The sequence below is a fragment of the Nymphaea colorata genome, chromosome 11 (assembly GCF_008831285.2).
Source record: "Nymphaea colorata isolate Beijing-Zhang1983 chromosome 11, ASM883128v2, whole genome shotgun sequence".
Taxonomy (NCBI): domain Eukaryota; kingdom Viridiplantae; phylum Streptophyta; class Magnoliopsida; order Nymphaeales; family Nymphaeaceae; genus Nymphaea; species Nymphaea colorata.
Window position 1 is genome coordinate 11,642,700 of NC_045148.1, and position 25,022 is coordinate 11,667,721.

Genomic DNA, 25,022 nt, shown 5'->3' on the forward strand with positions numbered 1-25,022 from the left:
GCCAGGAAAATTCCAAACCCTCTTAGGTAGGGCTCAAATATGAGAACAATCATAAAAACAATCTATCGTCATGTCATGTCAGGGCATAGCCACATCATTTGTCAAGAAAACCTCTAACATAGACCACGACATGAAAAACCCACTCAAGGGCCACAGTAACACAATCTCAATCATATGCAAGTCATGCTTAAACATTTCATTTCATTCATAGCATTCACATGTCCATCAATCACATACATTCGTTCACACACATTTCATTCACATACTTTCATTTTCATTATCTTTAGTGAATTGACAGTTCATGTGGGTGCAAACATAGACACGTGCACACCATGGGCAGCCCATAGCCGAGAGACAACCCTCGTGGTGGCCCATAACGGTATGAATCCATTCATCCACTGCAGCGATAGAGCACTCATCCATGGGTGTGTTAATTCCACGAAGAGATACTCATCCTTTCGTAGGACACCCAGGTTGGGAAGGCGGGAGCCCAACGCTTCAAGCACAACTCACAACAGTACCCTGGAGCCTTGCACTGCCTGCGCTCTAAACAGGCGAGACCAGTGGCGAAAGCGGGACGTCTCCCAAACACATTGCTACAACTCACTAGCCTCTCATCTCTTATTCTTACATTATTATCATTACAAATGCACATTCACAAAATGACTGGCTAGCTCATGAGGTTTGTTCACTTCACGAGTGCACCCACATCTCCAATTGCCTCCACACGAGGCCTACATATAATATTAACAGTCATAGCTAGCTGTCATACAATACGGGTACAATTACCCTCCAATTCATTCATTTGCATCATTGCCTGCGGCAATGTGTATGCAACAAAACACAACATTCATATCAATTATCACATCAATTATCACATCAATCACCTCTTTGAAAAACTTAGCCAAACCACAGAAAGTAGTCTCGATCTGTGATTGGCTCGTAGCTGTCCTATGCAGTAATCATTCTAAGATGCTTTCTAATGCACAATTGGGGTCGAAGAGACACTCGACTCGATACCCCACCTCATCTATCCTAAACAGTTATCAATTCTATCTTGCACATGCACATGCGTAACATTTTCAAAACATGCTTCTAACAGCCTTTCAAAACAATTCATATCATATATCAAACCATTTGCATGCATACACACAATCGTTCACAAAACAATCCATCAATCACATCACAATCTTAGGATCTCACGATCCTAGGAACACACATTCACACATTTGCCTAGGTAGGGATTTGCCTGAAATGCTGTCATACTTGTCGAGCGCCTACAAAACTCTTCAAAATACCTCGATCTTCGAAACTGGTCGCTCAAGGTCCACGGGACGTGCCTGGTGTACCTGTAGACATAATCACAAGATAAGATTTCTACTAGTTTCCTTTACGATCCAAACAAACATAAAACAAAATCATTGAGGCATATGCCATCGCCTCAAGAAGGTGTCGACGGATAGTGTTGACCTACAAGCCCTCCAATAGGCCTCCTCCTAACCTCTTGACGTTGCCACCAAACGTCAAAAAATCACTATTTCAATCAAACCATCACAACCCAATCCTCATTTGCTTTCTTTAGTCGAGGTGTCAACCTCATAGTCATATCCAACTTACGTATGCTTTCTTCAAATGACTCTAAGATACACCCGTTCACAAAAACAGGTGTCAAGTGCTCACCAAGACGGTTATAAATCTTCTCCACAACATCACAGTCTCTACCATGCTTTTCTATTGCTTTGAAAATCAATACCTCAAGCTTAAAAGATCAATATATACTTGAATCATTGCTTTTATAACATAATCCTAATTTTTCCCAAAAAGCAAAGTCGCTAACATGCCTCCCTAAACATCAAATTCTAAATTCTAGCATGCTCAAACAATAATTATACATGCTCTAACAGAAAATATTCGACAATTTAGGTTTCATTTAGTCTTGCTCACCCCAAATTTAGTGTCCAAACTGCCGCAATGTTCTTGGCAGCCGCCTCAAGCGTTCGATCAAGTGCCAATGCCCAAAATTGATCGCTGCCTCCACCATTAACACCTTCTAATCGCTGTTATGAGGAAAAAAACACGTCCCCCAAACTGAAATCCGATCAAATAGTGATAAAATCAGTGAGGAAGAGTGCTCGACTGAGGAAAAGGGGAAAAACAAATAGAAAATGGGGAGAGAGAGCTCAAGTGGGGAGCGTGTGGGCAGGGAGAGGCGCTGACAGAGGGAGGCAGGCAGAGAAGAGAGAGTGGGAGAGACGAGACGGACAAGAATGTGCAGAAAAGGGAGAGGCAGACAGAGAGGACACTGGCGAAGCTCGAGCAGAGCGGGAGAGGAAAAGAAGAATCGTGCGAGCAGAGGAAGGGCACTGGCGAAGAGGAGAGGAGGCTGCGCAGGAGGGAGGAGGTGAAGAAAGAAGAGGAAGGAGGAGGCAGAGTGAAGTCAGAAGTCTCACCTGAGCACCACCGCTGCCGTTCTCGTCGCCGCCTAGTAGGGCTGCACACGAGCGGAGTCGAGGTCGAGCTTGCCCAGCTCAAGCTCGACTCGACTCAACGAGCTCGAGCTCGAACTCGAGTTGAGCTGCCTAACACAAGCTCGAGCTCGACTCGATTAACAATGTCGAGCTCGAGCTCGACTCACTTAACTCGATTAACTCGAGTACACAAAAATTCTTGGTCGATTAACTCGATTAATGATTAAGTGGTTCATTAAATAATTGTAAAGTTGGGATATTTTTGTTTCTCAGGTCCAAAGTGCTCGGCGTGTCACCGAAGTCATATCCATCACAATTCACAAGACGGGAGCACGCAAAGCTGAGTACCCAAAGCAAATCAACAATTGCAATTTCCATGTTCTAGAATTAGTATTGGCAGCAGTCTTATCTTCCAAACAATGACAAGGCAATTGACAAATAGCAGGATTAGTGTAAAAGTTCTTCATATTGCTATTGTAGCACTAATCATTCCATCAAGCTTTAGAAAAACTTCTAGGCTCTAGCATATACACAGGTAGATCAAAATATAAGATGAAGTTATTTGCTTCATCAAGGTAGTCCACATCAAGATCACCGGAACCATCAAAATTTCTAAACATAAACCCCATGAGTCAGTTCCCTCCATTGCCTTCTTCATATTCATCATCATCATCATCTGCAAAATACAGGATTGATAAATTAATAAACCCCAAGAGAAACAGCTGTAATAGGTCCTATAATGCTAGGGTGGAAGAGAAAAAGTAAAAGAATACTATCTTGTCATAGCAATACCACAAGCTGAGATAAGGAGTTAAGGACAACATCCATGCCCAAGAAACAAAAATAGCACACAACTATGCAAAATTACAGTTGTACGTTAATAAAAAACCATAGCATTCCACTAAGGTCAAAGCTAAGCCTTTTAATTTCTGGAGGTTACTAAATGCACATGAGCAATACTGCCCCTGCATTAAGACAGTGAACCATAATAAACAATATATATAATTCAAGCTAGAATATTCACCAAGCACGGCAACATAAATTCTATTCTATCAGAGAAAATTATACCCATGCTTACAATCACAAATTTTCAGAAAGCTCAATACTATTAAGACAACTATATTGAAGATCCAAAACAGGTACAAGATAAGTGGTTCATGGAAATAACTTGTTTAATGAAAAACTAACAATACCTTCAGTATATTAAAAAAAATAGTTCAAAATTAGTTCCTATGCTTAAGCACTCTAGAGCTCTCCACTTGGCACATCACCCAATGGTGCCTGCATCTTTCTTATGAGAATATAGAGAGAAATAAGCCAACCTCCATGTGGAGGTTTATCCATTCTAAAGTTTTCAGTGACATTAATTATTAGTGCATGATATCAAGATGTAAAAGTATGCAGTAGAGAAGCAAAAAATCACCTCAGTCTGTTCTGCAGTTTGCTCCCACGTATCTGAGGTATTAAGCATAAGACAAGTTGAAAGTTAAAACCAAACATACAAGAAATAAGCACAAGATAAAAATAATAATAATAATAATATAAATTAAAAGCTAAAACACTAAATACAACAGATATCATTTATACTAGTTGGCCTAAAATAGATGCAAAATACAGCATAACATTCTGCTCCCTTTTCTCCATTGGAGTAAATCCGACACCCTTTTACTAGTCATAGAGACACCATAAACTTGATTAAGCAAACCATATCATCAACAAAATCATGAATCTCAACCATGATTAATGTATATAAAATGAAATGTGTAGGAATTACATAGTGTTTCCCATATGACTTTCCCATCAGTATCCACTTGAGACCAGCCTGGCAGATAAAACTGGATTTAAATTGTGAGGGAAGAAGCAAGGATTCAGGCTTGGGTGAACCTACAAAGTGCAAAAGCAGAGGCACAGTCAAGAAAGCTAGAGGTTGGTTCTTCAGTTGGAAACTTGCAAAGTATTTTCCCTATAATATAAAATCTGTATATACCTTTTACATAGGCGACCCTATGCAAAATACAGCATAACATTGATGTTGAATCATGTCATGCAATCTCATATTCAGCAGTACCTTACAAAAAAACCAACAATAGTTGATAAGTAAACAACTTCTATAACATATAAGCATAAATAAACATGATAAACTTAAATATACATGCATTTTGGTACTTACCTTTAGCAATACCGGTACAAGATTCATAGGGTCGCCATACTGTTTTATCCAATCACCTGCACAAACTAATTCTTCTACTGTCTTTGGGCTCAATGAACTCCTAGATTCATCCACAATTCGACCTCCAATACTAAAAGCATATTCAGAGGCAACTTTAGTGATAGGAATACACAATATATCTCTTGCCATATGTGATAAAATGGGGTATTTCAGTTTTTTATCTTTCCACCAAATTAATATATCAAACGAATCATGAGTGGTAGCATCACATTTGAGCAATCCATCTTCTAAATACATATCAAGCTCAGACTTTGAAGCTTGAAAAGGAACATTGTTTGCTTTATTTAAAAAGCTAAAAAATCCTACACTACTTCTATTGGAGTTGCTACATGATGAGTCAGTTCCTCTCATAAAAGTACTTTCTCTCTGTGAAGACATTCTTCTTCTGTAGATAAAAGGACTAATCTGTAATACAATAATTACCTAAAGTTATATAGTGCATTTTTTAAATTCACAATGCTTCTTTCGTAAAAACAAATTAAAATAAGAAGGAATTAAAGACATGCAACCAACAACAACGCACAAACATAAAATAAGAAAATACATAACACAGCATGATATGCATTTGGACTAGGATAGGCATTTTTGTTAATCACTGACTTTTCAAACCATAGAAATTTCTGAAATTTCAGAAATACATATATCAAAATAAACTCAATTTGATTGCTTTTTCTACTGACAAAATGTTCTGCACTCATGATTTGAGTGGATCCAACCATTCATACTCCACTTGTCCCTCTCTTTTCACATACATCATTAAAACCATCCATCATGTAGAAGAAGAAAACTTTTCTTCCAAGCTATGATGGTCATCTCATCAGGACCTTCACACGTATGGGACTCTTTGAAAATCAGGTTATTTTGTTTATAGAATAGGCTGGTTTTGAAAATGCCATGTTCTGGTTTTCAAAACAAAGTTTTGGTTTGGAATGATTAAAAATAGGATGTTTCATGATTAAAAACCTGCTGCAGAATTATGCAAGCACAATCAATATAAATAAAATAATGCATGAAACATTTTATAAAGCTCACATATCCAGCCGACACTTAACATTCATACCTTTGTAATAATAGTACTTATCACAGCCAGCCTTGTGTAGATCTAAATGAATGTGGTGCTTATAATGTTATGTGCACAAATCTTATTGCAGGCTTGCAGCTTACTTCAAGCAGCACGCATGCAGATTCAAATTAGCAAAAACCTGTTCATCCAAGCCATCACTTTGCCAGGAGAAAAAAAAATTAACAAAATCTCTTTGACCCCTTTCTGAGCCTTCTTTCTCATTTCTAACCACCTGCTAGTGAAAAGGCGTGAAGGAGACCAGCCTTTGGTTAGTCACAGACCACATGTTTTTCATGCAACATGGCCGGTCTAATCTCCACCAACACCAAATAGTATGGCATGTCTTTATAGTTCCAAGCACTCAACACAAGTCTGGGTGCAGGTGTGGGCCCAAACACGGTCAAACTGTGTCGGGTGTGGCCAATGTACCCAAATAGCAGTGGTTATTCAAAATAGGCATTGCATCAAGAAATTCAAAACAGCAACACAGGCTTCACAAAACAGGTAAAAGCATGCCTTGTCTCAGAGAATGGGAACACACAGAAAAGCAAAACAGCAACAACCATCAGCGGCAAGAGAAGGCAAATGAAAAACATCTAGTGCAACATAAATGAAGTAAAGGAATCAAAACGTACTGGATATGAAATGGAAAACGATATCAAGATTTATCCCTTTCTAAGATCTCTGCCAAAATAAAAAGCAGAAAAACGATTAATAAGAGGATGAAGTCAAGGATTTGTTTGAAAGCACAGGAGCATTAGCATACCATCGGGCGTTAGGCAGAGGGCGGTGGTGGGCCGGTGGCAGTGGCAGAGAAGGAAAATGAGGAGGAAATGCAGACGGTGAGGGCCGTGGGGCTGTTGTTCCCATGCTTGTGCAGGCCGTGTGAAAGGTGAGCCTGTGAGGATGAGGTCACGAGAGTTTAAGAGAGAGAGATGCAAAGAAAGAGCGCATGAAAAAGAGGGGAACATACTTGGTGCTCACACTGTCACACACCAAGCGTTGCTAATCTTTTGGGTCGTCTCTGGACTGTCGTGGGGAGCCTAAACGACAACGCAGGCGGCAGGCCGGATGGTGGAGATGGTGTGCGGCGGACTCGCGGAGAGGAGAGGACTGAGGTCTGAAGATAGTAGACGGAAGAGAGAGATTCTAAAGGGGAAAAGAAAAATAAGTATAACCGACCAATTTTTACCCTAAACCGGTGAACCGGTTTTGGTAAGTTGGTGTATCGGTTTTCAAGATTTAACCGGTTTTATAAAAACGAGTCGAGTTCTTAAAACTCGAATTCGACTCGTTTACTCATTCGAGTATCATTGTAAGGTCAACTCGACTCGTTTATAAACGAGTCGAGCTCGAGCCAAGTTTAATCGAGCGAGTTCGAGTCGAGCCCGAGTAGGCTCGACTCGTTGTGCAGCCCTACCACCCCGCACCTCCGTCGTCTTCTTCTTGAGGGAGAAGAGGGAAAGACGAGGGGCGTCGGGCTCACACGCGGGTGGAGCTCGGGTCCGGGTCTGGACCCGACCCGACCTGCATATGCCGAGCGTTACACTAACACATTAACATATCCAACACCCCCTCGCAAAACCAGGATCACCCAAGGCCCATTGCCCATTTGTTTCGCAAAGAACAGAAATGGAGTGGAGATGCAATAACTGCAGGAGGAAGAAGCGGCACTTCTTCAAAGTCTTAATCGGTGACTTCTCTGACGAACTGGTTTGCCCCCATACTCTCTCTCTCTCTCTCTCTCGCGTATGTCCTGTCTGAAATTTGTTTTCTTAGAGGTATGCTGGCGATTCCCTGTTATCTTTCTTGAAGTGGTTGCCTGGAATCTTTTGGTTATCTCAAGTTAGTGCTTGTTTTTTTGTCTTCGTGGTTCTCAACCATACGATGGGGAGACTCTAAAGCAATCTGTTTTATGTGGAATGAAACTTCCCCCAGAATCATAATGTTCTCCGGCACCAAGTACGTCCGTAATTCAAGTGAGAAACCGATGTTTGCTTCTGATGTTATTCCTAAACTTTCATATATTTTTTTTTATCACAATTGCACGAAAATGAAAATGTCGGTGTGCCATTCTTCACTGCCTTGCTTTGATGCCCTTAAAGCCTGTGACCATCATTATTGATCGGAGGTCTGAGCCCTGTGTTCTTCCGAACTTGCTATAGTACAATAACATAGGCAAGGTTCCCTCTATGGGACATTGTATCCACGTTCTGTAACATATGACTGAAGCAGATGCATTGAATCAAACCCTTGTTTGGTGCATGTTGTCAGTATTCCTCGAAAATGAGGAATGCCGCTTTGCAACCTGTAAGCTTTCCTCTATTTCCTGAGAGATGGTTGGTTGGTAGATTCTTTTTCTACATGGAGCCACAGTAAAAAATCGATGTGCGCAAGATATGGGAAGGATTTTGCTCTTTGTTCTTTCTCCTAGATTTTTTTCCCTCGTCCTATTCGAGAAGTGCAATTCCTCTGGTGGAAAAAAATAGTTCTGCATTTGTTAAGATTACTACCCTTCTTGGCACAGTGTTTAAGGTTTGCATGTGATATAATGCAGCGGCTCCCGCCTGATTTTACGAAGCATATCCAAGTCAAAGAAGAATCTGGGAATGCTTCACTGAGAGTCTGTGGAGGTAGGACCTGGCAAGTTGAGCTGAGGAAGGTGGATAATCGCCTTGTATTCCGAAAGGGGTGGAGCAACTTTGTGGTCGGTAATGGCTTAAGGACAGGGGACTTTTTGGTTTTCAAACATGACAGAGTTTTGCATTTCATTGTGCGGGTTTTTGATGCAAGTGCATGTGAGAAAAGGCGGTTGCCTGCTGGTGACACTTGCAGAAATGCTGAAATGAGTAATGTGTCTATGTCAGAAGGATCTCTCGACTGTAGCTCCTTTAAGCACAGCAGAGGAAGAGTAACAGGGCCTCAGCAAGATGCATGGAATGCAGCATGCTCTTTTAAGACTAAGAATCCATGTTTCAGAAAGTATTTTACAGACAAAACGATGTGTTGTAGATCGTACTATTTGGTAAGATTTAGCTTTCACCGTTCAAATTGATCTGTACTAATTGAAACCTGTGCATGGGTACTTTGTGTTTCTAACCCTGTTGGCTGTTGCTTATTGTGTTATTGGAAAGCTCAGTTATGTTACCTTGCAGGGGGTGACAAGAGTTCGCCTTTGAATGGTTGACATATTTTGGACAAGTCATGAAACTAATTGTCCTTTGATTCTGGCATGGTGTTTTTCCTTTAAGCTTGTCATCTTTAGGATACTACTTCCTATGTTGGCTTGATCCTTTGAAACATGCAATACCGTTTTCCATGTTTTTGATTGTAGCAAGTGCAAGTCTCATTTTTGAAACGTTTTGCTAGATAATTTGCTTCATAAATTTTCTGAACTAAATGAGTATCTTCAAGGTTTAGCTACAGTATAAGCATTGAAAGTCTTGCACTTGCTGTTAGGCTGAAGTTGCTTCTCTAAATGCCTCACCTATCTTACTTTTTCATGTATTTCCTGATAATAAAAGTTTTATTGGCTCATTGCACGTTAGAGGTCCTCTATACTAGTAGTTATAATTCTTACAAATTTGGCTGTTCATTAACTCACAATTTTGTTGTATCAAAACCTCTGACGGTTCAACACTGAATACATGAGCGGTGAGCCCATTTATTTTCAAGCAATTGTGTTCACGACGTTTCAAAGAACCTAGTTTTAAAGTAATGCCTTTGCGATTATTTCTGCAATGAACTAGATAAAACGTATAGCCACATTTACACCTCTGAACTGAAGCTAATTCACAAGGTTTTCAAGGGCTGTGTAATTGCACGACATCATGAATCTGATTTGGTCTTGCAAACATCTGAATCTCAATTAAATGAAGTTACTAACTGAATTGACAAAGATATCTTCTGATAAACGAAACATGTGTTAGAACTTGGAAGAATCACGTGACCACATTCCGAATTATATATTAATGTCCAGCAGCTCTGTTTTTTTGAATCAGCATAAACTGAAGGAAACTTTCCTTGGCACAGCAGCGCCAGTACTAAAATGAGGGGAGCATTGACCAATTTAGACCAAGTTCATATTCATGTTGGTTTTTTATTTCCAGGCGATTTTAGGTGTCTGCCCTATGAATTGGTTACAAGCTTCACCTCTTGCTTAGGAAACTGTTAATGGGTGTTTTACCCTGTTGTGGTTGAGCAGGACGAATCCTCTGTCATGTTTTAGGCATTTTTTGCTTTTAGCTATTTTCTGTCTGGCATGATAGAAAAGCTGATTCGTCTGTGACTTTATCTTTTTGGTTGTCTAGATGGATACTGATTTAGCAAGATGTTTGGACTTTGGATATGGTAGCAAACACTTTCCGTGTTGCCCTTTTCCAGTTTTTTGTTACTGGTAAACTAGAAATTTGCCTTTCTCACATGCTCCCCGTCTCCTTCAAAATATCCACATGGGTGAACTTCTTTTGGTCATTTGTCTGAGCTTCTGATTCCTATATCTTCACTTTATTGATGATTATATGGTAACTCGTTTCGTCTGTCCTATAGCTGAATGCCGTAGTCTCTTTTTTTTTCCTTCAGTTCGTTATTTGAAATACTTTTTCCCGTTATCTATGCATTTGAAGTTTCTATGCTGGAGGAGTTGCGACAGATTTCGGTTCAGACATCCATCTAAAATTGGAAATTTCCAATTAATTCTTTCTATCCTTGCAGCTTTAGCCAATGCATGGAATACATACACTATATGTATGAGCTTGTGCAGGCTGTGAGAGCAACCATTGCCCTGATGTTATTTTTGTTTGTTCTTGCAGAACGTCCCTTCGGCCTTTGTAAGACAACATCTGGCATTTGAATCTTGTATGTTGACGCTTTTTGATCCAGAAGGTCGCTGTTACCCTGTTAGATACCTCAACACATCAGAATCTGGTGGCATTGTTGGGTTCAGCTCAGGATGGAGGAAATTTGCTGTTGAAAATCACCTGAGGGAAGGAGATGCGTGCGTGTTTGAGTTCATCAAGGAGCCTATAGGATTCAAAGTACATATTTTTCGTGGTGATAAGGATGGCACTGAAGGCGAGAGATGAACATCCAGAAGCAATTCTGATCGTCGAAAGTTTGGTCACATAGACGAAAACACACTGCACTTGCTTTGTTTGTATAGTTAAGTTGCTTGTTCACATGTACTTCCTTTATGATTTGCCTGAATCTCCTCCATCTGCAAAAGGTTCTGTAACTCTGATCAGTTTAATCCAACTGGACCACTTCAGAGCTGACGCAACTCAATGTCAATTGTTGAAGTTGTTTCATGAATTGAGCCAGGAGAGAGAACACACACAGGGAGAGAAAGAGAGATTGTTTACAGTAAGAGAAAAATAGTAAGCTTGGGAATGAGGAAAAATCTAAAAAGGACTAAGAAAAGACAGAAATGGGAGTGCCGACTGGTATTAACGTAGCGAAATGATATTTCTATTTTGGTTGCCGTTTTGAAATTCTTGTGGATGTCCTTTTCTTCCACAGTTTATCTAGTACTTGTTTCTGCATTTTGCCGTATCGCAAGATTTTCAACAATGCCTAGTTGAATAGTGCGGTTGAGCTCCACGTTAGTAAAATTGCCCAAGCAAGGCTGCAAAGGGGTCAGCATAGTGGGACGGCCTTTGGCTGTTGTGTGCGCAGCCGTGGCTCAAGTTCGGAACTTGTGTGGTTCTTGCTTATCTTTGATCATGCCAAAGTTGGTGGTGTACAATCTATAAGCCTGACTGCTTCTCTCCATACTCATGATGGTTCAGTTCTGAATTTCCTATCCAATTCGTTCAGTTCTGAAACTTTGAGTATTCAGATAAGACGGCTCGGGGGCAAGTAGCCTCTTCCAAAGCACGACCTGCTTGTTCTGCTCGCAACAATCCGATTAGTTCCCCATGAGAAAAAACATTAGAGATTGGATCTTCTAAAACCAACATTTTCTGATGTTGTTTACTATACAATAATCTCTATATGCTTATTATGAATCTATACGCCATGCAAGTTGTTGGAAGTGCTAGGTCCAGTTCGTTTCAGTTCGAAAAGACAAGGCTCTTTATAAGTATTTGCCGGCGATGCATATTACACCGCGCCTCATGGGTGGGATGCGCGCCAGGCACAGCCCCCTCTTTTTATTTTTATTTTTATTTTCATAAAATTGTTTAACTAAGTCACTTGACGTCTAAACTAAAAAGGAAAAACCCAATTCGAAGACCCCCTTGGAAGAATGGGTCTCCTAATCAATAACTCTAAATCCTCTCTGTTCAGACACGTTTTTGTTCCAGCCTATGTCGGTCATGCATTAAGGAATCCCTCGGTAATGGAGTACGAAACAGAAGGTGCGATGGAGGAAGCATATGAAAGCCCTAATCGGAAGGCATGCAGGTCGGAGGGGAACGAGTGGAGGGGAGTCCAACAAGGATGGCAAGGGATGAGCAGAGGTTAGACCAATAGGGATGGAGTGTGAGACGGAGGAGGCGGAGGTTAGCCACTACCGGATAATGTGTGCAGGTGATGGGGCACGCGAGGGAAATGGATGGAGGGGCTCTTGGGCGAAGGTGGTGGACATCCAAGGGAAGCCGTGCCTAGGTGAAATGGAGGAACCACAAGTCAGCTTCAAGGGGAAAACCTTACTGTAAGACTCAATTCGAAGGCAGTGAAGTATTTGGAAAAGCCCTTCAAATTTGCTGCTATCGCTGGTCTTTTTGCGGGTGGTGGGAAACTGAGAACGGATTACAATTATGTTTTCTCTTCCTGGAGAAAGCAGTGGAGGAAGATAAAGAACCCACGATTCTCCATAGTGGGAAATGGAAGGTTTCTAATCAGAGTTGATATAGAAGCAGAGTTGGCAGAAGTGGTTCAGAGAAAGGCATGGAGAGTGGGCGGGCGCACTCTAATTACCAGCCGATGACAACCTGGTCAGGAGCTGAGAATTAATGCCGTGGAAATGGTTATGCTATGGATTCAGCTACCTTAGCTACTGATTAACCTATGGAATGAATACTGCTACAAGGGCAAAAGGAGGGCCCTACGAGGAGAATATGTGGAGAAAGATAGCTGCTCGGGCAAATAGGAGAAGGTTGGGTTTGCAAGGGTAAAGCTTGAAGTGTCGATCAACTTCCTCCCAGTGTCGTGGGTCTCTCTGGATTTAGGGGATGAATGACAGATCTCTCAGGAGGTTGTTTATGAATCAAGGATCTCTTTTGTATTGTCTGTTGGAGGTGCTCGATGACCCCTCAACTTGGTGTGGAGGAAGTTGTGAGAAGAAGCTTGGTACATAGACAAAAACAGGCATGGTTTCTAGTTGTCAAGCTAGGTAAGGTGGTGCTTGATTTGTCTCGTACTTATTCACATAGCTGCATGTATGATTAGGTATCTGGCTGCCTGAATTTGCATAAAAATGTGTTTGAGTTGATACAGTTCAAGTTTCTAGATTAGCCAACCCCAATTATTCTCTCTCCAGTATATGAGAGAGAGACCCCCTTTCGGTATGAAAGAGAAATCTTTTGCCCAACATTTCGAAACCACCACTTCTAATGGGAAGTTAGTGGGGCGTTGTGACCCAACCAGAGTCAGGTGTTACAGAGAACACCAAACCAAACAGTTGAAATCAGAAAAATCCAGCAACAACGATGCCAGAATACACCAAAAAGACCATTCAAAGCCTAGAGAGGACACCCCAAAAAATGAAGATCCAAAAAAAGCATACCCAGAGCAACACTAATAACCTAACCTCAGCAAGCTTAACCAATAGAAATACATAAAGGACACCCAAAAAATTAGCCAGATCAACCCCACAGCTTGACCCAACACCCTGTAAATGTGTGTGTGTGTGAGAGAGAGGGGTAAGCTGTGGTTGGCCAATCTTGAACTTGAACCGTCAAGGGATGCATTCAAATGGTCTCTTTTTTGGTCGTTTTCCTTGCAGAAATCACTTGAGGATCATTTGTGCACTTCTGTCTCCTATGATGGTGCTATGGTGCTACTGATGTGGTTGTCTGCTTGTATGAGAAGAAGACTAGCAAACCACTATATGGTTTTCGTTTTTACAAAATTATAAGTTCCTGGATTATCTGTTAATTATTGATGGTATGTTGTATTTGTTGTTGTTGAATTATTTGTTCAATCATGTGGACTCAAGATGTGCATACATAATGTTTGTTTATTTTGTTTTGCTATAGGTACTGTGATACCTGTTAGAAATTAGGTTTCATTGATGTGCTGAGTAGTACAAATTCTAGAGGCAAATGAGATGCGCATGTCTACATTGTGAACTGCAACGTGTTTCTGATGTATATGCTAGCCTACTGGTAGATGGGCCGGCTTAGGAACCCTAACTACATCATCCGTGGGTTTGGAATAAAATGGGTTATACAGAGCTTGCTCGGCATAGAAACCCTAACTACATCATCTCTGGGTTTGTAAGAAAATGGATGTTATGGAGCTCGAGAGTTGGCTGAGTCATTCTTCTTGGATTTCTAGATTATTTGGGGTCTTCCTTGTTTCTTGGGGGAAAAAGTTGAGAGGGAGGAAGGATGAAGGAAGGGAACAAGAGGAGTGTGGAGAAGCTGATATGGGATCAGGTGGTGAAGTGAAGCGCCAGGGCAAACTTAGATGGGGCTGTAATGGGCAGTTTGAACAGGAATCTTACCCGCCTCATTACCCATGTCCTCTTCTTCGCCATCACCTATCTCATCTATTTCCTCAACCTCGTTCTCACGGCCGAACTGTCATCCCCTTCCTTCTCCCGACAATGCCACCTGCGCAAATTTGTTCCTTTCTACTGCCACCACCACCTCCAATCCATTGCTATCATCTAGGGGTTGCAGAATCAAACTACCATTTTCCAAGCCGCCATGGACTCTTGCCGAAGAAGGGAAGGGGGGATCTAAAGCACATTTTGTTTGGCAGTGCAGCTTCCCCAAGTTTGTGGGAAATGAGGAAGGAGCACATCAAGCTGTGGTGGAGGCCTGAGACAATGCGTAGCTACTTATCATTGTTCTTTAAAATAGAACATAACACTTTGAAAATGTAAAAGGTCTTTCATTTTCTATTTCCTTTTATGTGCTGGAGAAGTAATTTATCATAAGTGCATTACTTAACAGATCGAATTTGGTAAGTTATTTCATAGTCAAATATGAACCCAAGTTCTATATCAGCCAATAGTTCGATAAATATCTTACTCAATTTTATGTAAATGACGGATCTAAAGCTAGCCAGACTCGAATTCAGTTTAATGTGACGATACAGTTTGCGGTATAAATAAATTTGGATCTGTTTACATACGGATCGATGAAATTGAACGTGGTAAAGAATGGAACCAATCCAAATCTAGACCATTTACATTCCGAATTAGACAGACCTCTATACAAAGAAATATGAATGAAAATAAATCGAAACGTTCTTTTCACGCAGGCGTGCATGCGTACAATTGGTTGTTTGCTCACCGATTAATTCTATCCTTGATTAACTTTGAAAATTGAAACGATTGAATAACCAAAAATACAACTTGATTTAGAAGGACCAAACTCAGAGAGAGATAACATTATTAGTTTGGAGGCCAAATGTTAAGTAATTGCAGCCAAAGTTTCAAGCTGATAATTTTTTTGGCTAGTATAATAATTGTTTGACGTGAAAAAAACTTTCAGAAAACTTTTGCCAACGGTTTATGATGTTACATAGACAAGGCAATGTTGTAAATATCGGTTACTGACTTTGATTAACAATACGTGTTGGTGATATGCTTCGTTTCTCATCGACTTTAAAAATGACTTAAAATGTTTTTAACGACTTTTTTTTTAAATAACGTGTCTGTTTTATCCATACGATCCAATTTATGGGAGACATATTGGCTTTCATCTTGCACCAGCAAACTAATTAATAAGACGTGATGCAAATACAAGGAGCACAGAACGGATGTTTCATGTTAACGTGGAGTGTCCGTTCTGTTCGAGCAAACACAGTCCCCGGAACATTAGGAACAGAACGTCCTGCTCCTAGCATTTTGTAAAAGAAACATCAAACACCCTCTAATAAATGCTTTGATGAAGAAATTGACATTTTCATTCTAAAATGCATGAGTTTTGAACATCAAATGTTAGTGCCAAAGTAATCAAGGTTCCCTAAACACACATTTATATTTGTTTAATCTTGATTTTGCAATACATATTTTATCAAAGTTTCGTGCAATCAGCGCTGCCTCTGACGTTAGAGTTCGGGGGCTTAAACATTTAATAAGCGTAAGAAGGATTTTAACATACATTAAATTTTGAAAACAAATCACCGTGGTAATCAAACACATTCAAATACCGAAACGGGCTTCGTCCACCAAAGAAATAATTTTTTATTTCAACGCGTCTTGCTCGAACTGCGTTTTGTGTGTTAATTTTTATCTCCTGCTGTTTCTTAAAATGTAGATCTCATTACACAGTCGATTTTAGAAATAGTTTTGCAATTGACACTTTTTCGAAATTCCGTTAAGAGACGTATGAGGAATTCCGCTCTGTACTCTGTACGTAAAACCCGGGGCAGAGAAACTCCAAAAACCTCTCCCCTTTCGTGATCGATAAGACGGCGGCTGCGGCAGCCGAATCGTTTCGGAAGTCTGAGTAGCAGAGACCTCCTTGCGTTTGCGTTAAGGGCGAGTTCCTTCTCCTGCGGTAGCAACTCTGTGAGTCGTTCGCTAGAGAGTAAGACTGTGAGAGAGACTAAGAAAGAGTTGGTGCATTTCTTTTTACAGATTGTTGGCTCCTTCTTTTTGAAGAAAGAAAAAACATGGTGACGAAAAGGTGCCGGACCGGTGACGGTCAGCCGGAATGTCGCAAGGCGGTGGGAATGTACTTCTTCAAAGTTCTTATAGGAGATTTCCACACGAAGCTTGTAATCTCCCCTTTCCTCTTCCTTATCTTTTTTTTTTCTTTCTTTCTTTCTTTCTTTATGCACTATACTTCTCCGTTCTTCGTCTTCCCGTTTTTCTTGGTGAGTTTCTGCGCTTCGTTTTTCTAATGATGGAAGAGGGTTTTCAAAGCATTCGTCTCATCATCGTTTTTATCAGGAAACCCTTTGTTTCTTTTTCTTTATGTTTTCTTTCCTAATAGGACCAGTCGTCGATGGTGTCCTTTTTCTTTCCTTCGAGTGGCTTTCTTTTTTGAGTGCTGATGAAAGTGGAAGACGAAGTGGTCTGCTTGGAGTGGTTTTGTGTGTTCTACTATACTGAAAGTTTGAGTCATGTACGTTGCAAAAGCTGCGAGGGGAACTGTTTAACCACGCCATTGCACCCCTGTCGCACCTTCACATGTGCTGGTGCAGATGTTGGCGCACTCCGACTCACCAAATCCTATCGCTTGTTATGTCAAGTGCGGTCGACTGCCCTTATATGCACATCATATTCATTTCGATTGGGTATTATCAAATGAGTCAAGAACTCATGGAGTCATTAGCTTATTCATAAACAGTATGCTGATGTTCTGTCTTTTTCTGTTTACTATTTGTAGACTTTGTGTGTCGTTTTTGCTTTTGGTATAAAAAGTTCGCGCATCCCCACCCTTAGTTTCTTGCTTACTACGGAGAAGATAACATAGTTGCCAAGATTTACGTGGATGCAGGAGTCATGTGGATCAGATCTCCTTTATTCTCTCACGTTAGTTTTTTGCATTTATGTGTCTTTGTATTCTCTGCTTCATGTATCTTTATTTGTCCTTCTGATTACTTTTGTAACTTACCACTATCGGCGCCACTCCTTTAAGATGCATGTACTCATAGAGAAATTGGATGACGGTGGTAGGACAGAGAATTGAAGTAAAATACTGGACAGAGTGATACTTCTTTACGGACTTCTATTAAATCTTGAAACTGAGAACTCCATAGTTACTTCGTTGGATTTCCTCCTCACGTTCTTTATCTATGCATGCATAGGTAGGGATGGGATGTGACTAAACAAGCTGATTTTTTTTTATGGAAAAATGCTACTTCTTGTTGATTGAGTGAGTCAATTCACGTGAACAACGCCCTGGTTATGTAAGAATTTTGTGGCATAGTTGATTTGGTTTTGTTATTTTAATATGGTTCTGTTGTCAGGTAGATTTAATAGATACAATATGAGGATAGCTTTTGTCCATAAAAACCTCTATGAACTTTAGGCAAGTTTTACAAATGACTGATGATCTTATATTGTTTGTTTCTTTTCTTCTTTCAGGTGAAAAATTTAAATAAAGTGATTTTTTTTTTATGCCAACCCTCTAATTGGATGTAGTAATGGCAGAGCGCTGTTGTGTTTGCAACTTTGCACAAGTGAAGTGCACTTCATGTATTTTATGTACCATGAATATCAACTGGACTTTACTTTCTTTTTATTCTAAACTTCTTTTGATTCCTTCATGGACATTGTTCTGTCTTTATTTTTTGTAGTACATGCCTCCCGCTTTTGCAACATTAATCGAGGATGATGCTTCTGATGGTGCTGCTTTGAACACTTCAGTTGGTTGTTACCAGGATATAGAAGTTCTTAAAGACAGTTATAGCATGTTTTTTCACGATGGTTGGCGTGCATTTGTTGAGCATCATTCTTTACAAATCGGGGAGTTTCTTGTTTTCCGGTATGATGGTGATATGCAGTTTGATGTTAAAATATTTGATAAAAGTGGATGTGAGAAAATTTGTTTCAAATCAGTTCAAATGGATGATAAGAAATCCATCCCGGGTAATCCAAAGAAGAGTGTTTCTCAATCGCATGGATATATGTGCGACCCTGAAGTATCAAGAAGTGAATGTGATAAGGAAGTTACTGAGGACAGTTGTCGAAGGTCAAGGGAAAAATGTAATTCTTCCAAGAATTCTGGAGTTAAGGTATAAGTTTAAAGTAATTGAAAGTTGTCAAACATTTGCTTCATCTATATTTGTAATTTGAAACTTGTAAGCATTTCCTTTTTTTTTCCCCAAATCTGGTACCCTGATTGATATTTGAAGAATGTGATTCTCTAGTTATTTGCATCAGAATTACGAAGTGAATAATATTTGGCTATTTAATTATGTCCGTATCTATGACTTTTCGAATAACTGGGTCTTGACTTCTACAGAACATGACTACCTTGACTACTCTCTGGTTCTCTCTCTGCATTGGGTGCTACTCTTACTTTTTTTTTGTTTTAATCCATGTGGGGTCGTTTTAGTGAGTGCAGTATCTAAGAAAAACTGATTTGGCTTTTTTTCTGATAAGAAGTGTGGTTGTTATCTTAGGTTGTCTCTCCTTCTGATCATCCTGCATTCATGTCCACTTATCGATATGCTTCAAGACGGCGGGAAGTTACCAAAGAAGAAAGGCTGCATGCTTTAGAAGAAGCTCACAACTTGAAACTAAATCGACCTCATTTTACAGTTACCATGTTTGAATCAAATGTCTACATGAGATTTATGGTGGTAAGATTTCCCCTTAAATTTTGCATTTTGTGTTTAAATTGTCACGACTAACTGTAATGCATGAGGTATGACTGTTGTATGTAAATGACATTTTTACATTCCAAGTGGTTTTTCCACCATTTTTTACTTTTTTCGTGACCAATTAATAAATGAAATTTTCACCATTGTTTTTCAGGTTTTATGGATATATCTCCTTTTTTTTGCTCCTTGTATAGCCAATTCTTGCACATAGTCAAAATGTCTTACTTTATATTGATTATTAATCTTTTCTAGTCATTTGTATGGATGGGCTGTCTTCTTGGGCATCATAAAGTTGCATTCCCTCATATGCCTTTTAAAATTCTTTGCAAACTCCAAACATCAAGTCTGACAACTTTGGGTGCCTGTAAAACGAAGAATGTCACGATCACTTAATCTCGGATTAGTTTCATAAACCATTTTGGCTTCTAATACATCCATTGAAGTTTTCAGCAGTGAACATAACTTAATTCGTTATCTTCTTCTTTTTACTACTTAAGCAACTTGAAAGCTGGGGCTAGACAGACATTCCCCAGATTATGCCGAGTGGTGCACCTCCTTCAACTTGAAAGTCCCAAGCAGACTTCTTGATAAGGTGGATGGAGCTCTTTCTTGTCTTCAACTTGTATATTTCCTTGTTGTCATACTCTTTAATGAAATTGACTTACAGTTTTGTGTCTGTTTGCATATGCGCACCAGTCATCCCGGTCACACTTTTGATTCTTTTGCATGTAGTTGGTGCCCACAGATCTGTTTTTCAGGTTGTTCTACAGAATAAAATTATGGTATTGTGGATGTTGATGTCATACTTTTGTCTATATTAATTATTTGGAACTGTATCATGCTACATCAATCAATATGGCCATTAAAATTCGGTTTTTACCTTATTCCTGTTGAGCTAATCAACTTGACCTTAGTGTGTTTCATGCATGAATCTCTAGACCCTTTCGTAGTCCGTCAAGCCTTGAGATGCCTCAGAATTTACCTTGCCTCATAAACCTCTTTTACATTGTCTCATTATTAGTTTATGCATATGCAATTGCAGATATTCGTCAAGGAACTTCATCTTTTTTGTTTTAGATGTACATCAGAATTAACTTCTTGCTTCTTTTTCATGGTTTACCCTATATACTAAGGGTTATTTTGATTTCATTCCTATAAAGTGAGTTTTATGTGACGCGTGCCAACAAATTTCTCCACAGAACATACCAAGGAGTTTTTTGCTCAAATGTCGCTTGAACAACAAAGTAACTCTTGGAAACTCAGATGGTATGTCATGGCAAGTCAAATGTTGTTACCATGCAGATGGCCGTGCCAAATTTGTGCGTGGTTGGGGCCCGTTTTCACTTGCTAACAATTTGGAGGAGGGAGATGTGTGTGTTTTTGAGTTAACTCACGGGCACTCTGCGATGAATGTACATATTTTTAGGGTGGTGAGTGAAATTACTGCACTCTTTCCATGCGAAAAGCTGCCCAAGAAATCATCCAAGCAGAAGAAAGGGTGAAGCTTTCAAGTTTTTGCTCATGTACTTTTGTCCCCAGTTCAACTGAAACGGATGATTACCTTCTGTTGCAATACGTCTTGTGTTGGTTATGTTCATCCTTTTTGTCAATGACCATGTCAATGGCCAGGGCAACTAGAACATCTTTTGGTTTTTGCCTTCATGTTAAAAGTATTACCTTACTAATGTGATATTTTTGACGTTCACAAAAGCTTAATTTCAAGCATTTCGGTTTCAAGGCAGAGCTTTTTTCTTTGCAGGGAAACATAACTAAAAGGGTTTGCTTAAATTGCCAAGTGGATAACCATTGTTACTATAACTAGAATTTTGAAATTGGTCTTCATGATGGTATTTTGAGAAGGCCTAAAAGAGTAGTTACTGCATCCATTAATCATCTTGCTGCTCATGTCTTCAACTGAGTAACTTCAGGGGAGTCGAAGGAGTTGGCACAGTAGAGATGGCGGCTCCATTTTCATGGGCATAGCTCAAGAACGTCTACAGAGGTTTATGATCACAGTTTTCCTTTAGGAGATGCTCTATGAAAATGAACTAATGTCAAACTCGTTAATGAACACAGTTTCCATTCACTGTAGGTTTCCTTTTTTGTTTCTTGTTGGCTTTCATCGTATAGAAGAGAGCTTTTTTCACATGAAACTGGCTGCATCGTTGCCGCTTCCCATGATCGTCGTACCCTTGCAGCGTGAAGTCTATGATCTATGATGTGCTGAGATAAGCTTGCCACCATTAATTTGGACCATCATAATCAAAGCAAGAGCAATGTACCAAATTGATCAAACCAAGCTCTCTGAATTTCAAAGTCCGGCAATGGAAGGAGCCTATTTGGGTCGAGTGGAGCAACTGGTACCAAAAATTGCAGTTCGGACAGTACGAACTAGCCCTTTAAACAGTGGGATCAGGTAGGAACAAGTCTGACCCGATCAAAACCCAGCCCATGAGCGACCCAGCTAATTGCGTTTCCAAACGAAAGAAAAAGGTTGTCAATAATTTATCTATTTAGTGTTTGATGTGCGGAAAGGCCAAGGAAAATGAGAAATAATGGGAAAACTAGGGAGTCTGACAACAAGCGGCAACCAGTTGCTACCGTAGCTTTTTAAAATACAACTAGCCGATGCATCTATACCGTTATCTTCGGCAGAGGACCATTGGAAAACTTCTTCTCATTGGACAAGGCAAACCCCTCCTTATCGTAGCATGTAAAATCGTGTATTTTTCAAATTTTAGCTTTAATTTTCAACAAAAAGTTTTCTTCTTTAAAAAATGGTTTTTTTTTTTTTTATACTCTACGAACTTTTCTTTCCTTTCTTTGAGAAGTGTGGATTTAAGATCAAACACTCCCCCCTCTTTAATTCAAAAAAGTAAAATAAAGATCTTAACTTTGGATCTTAGATCAACATACCATGCCAGATCTACATCAGATCGTGAATTTCAAATCCCGATTATTCAAAGTTCCCCCAAGTAATAAGCATATATGTTGGAACTCTCAAGAAAAATACAAGGCTGACATTTTTTGGGTAAAAAGATATCAGCCCCTTCCAGATCCACATTGTCATAAGTTGTTAAAAGCATAACACAAGATGGTTGTTACAATATGATCAATGAATCAAGTATTTTCTTTTCAAACTTCGTGTTATGTCGGCAACGTGACTATTTTTCTTGGTTGCTTGCTTGCTCTTTCACTGAGATAATCTTGCTGAGACTCGTAGATTCAGTGGGCTCTAATATTAATGAAGTGTCAAAAGAATCAGTATTTTGATCGGAGGATGAACATGCCTTTTTCATTCTCCACCATGGCCCTTGTTGTATACGTAAATGCAAATTAACTTCGGCTGTCTGTTAGTTTCAACCTTCATTAATTTTTTTAGGCGCATATTTTTTCGTTTCATGTTATGCAAAATTATGTGAAATCCCCACCTTCTTCTTTTTGGCGGATTGTATATTTTCTAATTCGTATATTATTCCATCTTTTTATTATTTCAACGTGCTTCTTTCTTTGCGTCATAATTTTTTCTTCCATTCACGTTTTGATTTATTTCTTATTGGGAGCGCCAATCAGTACTTCTTCCAAACTCTTGAGTAATTTCTGAATGGCATGGTGCAAATTTTGTTATTACCAAAATTGAGACTGTGCGTTTACTTTCTGGTTTGCCATACATGGAGAAAATTTTGAGAGCATATATCAAGATGTAATTTCCGATGTTTTATATTTGATTGAATTTTCTTTGCTTTTCCTCTCATGTATTATTGTCCATTTCACTCCTTTCCCACAATTTCCTTTGCATTTAAATGCTTACTATATTCCTCCTGCTTTTCTAAGCTATATAAAGGAAAGTAAGGGTAAGATTGCCACTTTGCACGATTGCATGGGGAAAACTTGGAGTATAAAGATGGACAAAGATGATTACTCTATGTTTCTTAATGAAGACGGTTGGAGAGAATTGGCAGTCTCAAACATTGTAATATGGAGATGTTCTGTATTTCAAGTATAACGGTGATTTAGATTTCGATGTTAAGATATTTGGCGTGACAGCTTGCGAAAAGACATTTTTCAATACTACCAAAGTGGAAGAATGGAAGGAAAAAAAAATCTAAAGAAGAAAACTTCGGCCCCACACAAGAAGTTGGAGAAGAAGGTCATGAACATGAACCACATGATATTTCCTATGTTTGTGTCTTCTGATAAATTATTGTTATTGTTATTGCAAATTGGATAGTATTGCACAAACTACAAACTTTGGTGTCATTAAAAAAATTGGTGCAAATTTTATGTGCACTATTTATGCATGAATATGAAGCCAACCAATCTTAAGTCGACATAACAATAACAAGGTTTGGACCTAAAATTTTGATGATAAATTAATTATAATTTGGTAAAATTTTTCTATTATTTTTTTTTTTGGGTTCCTATCGGTCCGGAATTTAACTATATATGATGATAGATGTTCCTTGTGGCACGTTTTATGGTACAATCATTCGATCATTTGTCATCCAAGGTTGACAAGTTCTGTTTTAGATTGCAAATGTCATACATTCCAAACCTTTCAGTATACACACTTGTGATCAGAATAAAGTTACCTTTTACTTTTGTTCTATTGCTAACATTGTTTACATGATTAGAATTGCTCTTTCTTAGATGAATGGGAGGGGAATTCCCCAGCCCGCTTTTATCGATCGGATTAAAATTGCTCATTAATTACTGGTGCTTTTCATGTCATTTATGCAGAACATTCCAATGAAATTCTCTCGTCCCCTTCAGTTGAGTCCAATGTCCGCGGTGCTGCAGAGTCAAAACGAGGTCGTCAGTATAACGAGGGCCACCAGCAGATTCTGGTTGACTGGTGGCTGGGGATATTTCTCGCTCGACCATAACCTGGAGGTGGGAGATGCTTGTGTCTTTGAGTTGAGAAAGAAGGTCCATATTTGCAGGGTAGTGAACGAGATAACACCACTTGTTCTAGAAAAGTGAGCAAGAATATTATTCTTGTTTATGCACGTGAAAAAAACTTGTGTATATAGCTTTAAACTGTATTTGCAATTACTGTTGGTTCTGGTACCGTGGAGGCTTGAACTTGTTTGTTTTTCATCTTTCAACCAGTTTACATGTCATTGTTATATATGGGAGCAAAGATTTCAGTTGGATTCTCAGCATAGTTCATATTTGGATATGTTCTTAGAAAATTTTATAAATTCTGTCCTTCTTAAGTGGTAGAACAAGATGGTACCCTGGTTCAATTGTTGAGGAATGAAACATGTCTAGATTGTTGAAATTAGAAAGTATATATTTAAGTGTGGTAGTTTTCTGATTATTTAAAAGTTAGAGTCTTCTTTAATCATTTATATCTTTATGTGTCTCTCTTGTGTAAAGACTCTAGCCGACCCCTATTCTCTGTTTAAGTAAGAGATTAGGGTTAGCAATGAAAGAATAATAGTTGATTCTCACTCTCACTCTCTCTCTCCCTCTCGTGCTCTTGTGTTCCCTCTCTTTTCTCCATCTTTTCAACAGGGTATCAGAGCCGGTTATCTCCATCCTTCTCCAGTGACGGTTGACGTGATTTTCCGGCAACCTCTTCTCCTATTCTATCTCTTCTTATTTCTTTCATTTTCTTTCTCTACACTTCCTTTCTCTCTTCTCTCTGTTGATCGAGAAATAGTGGACAGCGTGGAAGGGGAACCTAATCACACATGAGAGGAATGTGTGATTAGGTCCCTAACATGGATGTAGTGCAGTATAAGCAACTACGTGGAAGTTGCGGGTGGGAGTTGCTGTGGAACAATTTTTTTTTTTTTTTGAT

The 25,022-nt window shown here is 39.4% G+C and overlaps 2 protein-coding genes across 4 annotated transcripts; both read left to right on the forward strand.

Annotated features, from left to right (window-relative positions):
• Nucleotides 1-7,344: 7,344 nt before the first annotated feature.
• Nucleotides 7,345-11,039, forward strand: LOC116264493 (B3 domain-containing protein Os03g0212300-like). Its single transcript, XM_031644761.2, has 3 exons — nucleotides 7,345-7,474; nucleotides 8,319-8,786; nucleotides 10,573-11,039. Exons 1-3 carry the CDS (start codon nucleotides 7,394-7,396, stop codon nucleotides 10,843-10,845), a joined length of 822 nt encoding a protein of 273 aa, XP_031500621.1. The 5' UTR covers nucleotides 7,345-7,393; the 3' UTR covers nucleotides 10,846-11,039.
• Nucleotides 11,040-16,275: 5,236 nt separating this feature from the next.
• On the forward strand, nucleotides 16,276-20,950 carry LOC116263510 (B3 domain-containing protein Os11g0197600-like). Of its 3 annotated transcripts, none has more exons than XM_031643243.2 (5): nucleotides 16,276-16,418; nucleotides 16,518-16,657; nucleotides 18,185-18,622; nucleotides 19,013-19,192; nucleotides 20,413-20,950. In XM_031643243.2, the coding sequence occupies exons 2-5, from the start codon at nucleotides 16,553-16,555 to the stop codon at nucleotides 20,713-20,715; spliced, it is 1,026 nt and encodes a 341-aa protein (XP_031499103.1). In that variant the 5' UTR covers nucleotides 16,276-16,418; nucleotides 16,518-16,552; the 3' UTR covers nucleotides 20,716-20,950. The 3 variants fall into 3 exon arrangements, with proteins under 3 accessions (XP_031499103.1, XP_031499104.1, XP_049936648.1); XM_031643244.2 differs by having other exon boundaries at nucleotides 16,284-16,437; XM_050080691.1 differs by lacking the exon at nucleotides 20,413-20,950 and adding an exon at nucleotides 19,711-20,404 and having other exon boundaries at nucleotides 16,291-16,657.
• The last annotated feature ends 4,072 nt before the right edge of the window (nucleotides 20,951-25,022 follow it).

Bases quoted from the DNA above. Each gene is read 5' to 3' on its own strand.
- LOC116264493 (XM_031644761.2), top strand. From the start codon at position 7,394: ATGGAGTGGAGATGCAATAACTGCAGGAGGAAGAAGCGGCACTTCTTC. The intron at 7,475-8,318 runs GTTTGCCCCCAT...GATATAATGCAG, and splicing joins GTGACTTCTCTGACGAACTG to CGGCTCCCGCCTGATTTTAC. The intron at 8,787-10,572 runs GTAAGATTTAGC...TTGTTCTTGCAG, and splicing joins GTTGTAGATCGTACTATTTG to AACGTCCCTTCGGCCTTTGT.
- LOC116263510 (XM_031643243.2), top strand. From the start codon at position 16,553: ATGGTGACGAAAAGGTGCCGGACCGGTGACGGTCAGCCGGAATGTCGC. The intron at 16,658-18,184 runs GTAATCTCCCCT...TATTTTTTGTAG, and splicing joins GAGATTTCCACACGAAGCTT to TACATGCCTCCCGCTTTTGC. The intron at 19,193-20,412 runs GTAAGATTTCCC...ATTTCTCCACAG, and splicing joins TCTACATGAGATTTATGGTG to AACATACCAAGGAGTTTTTT.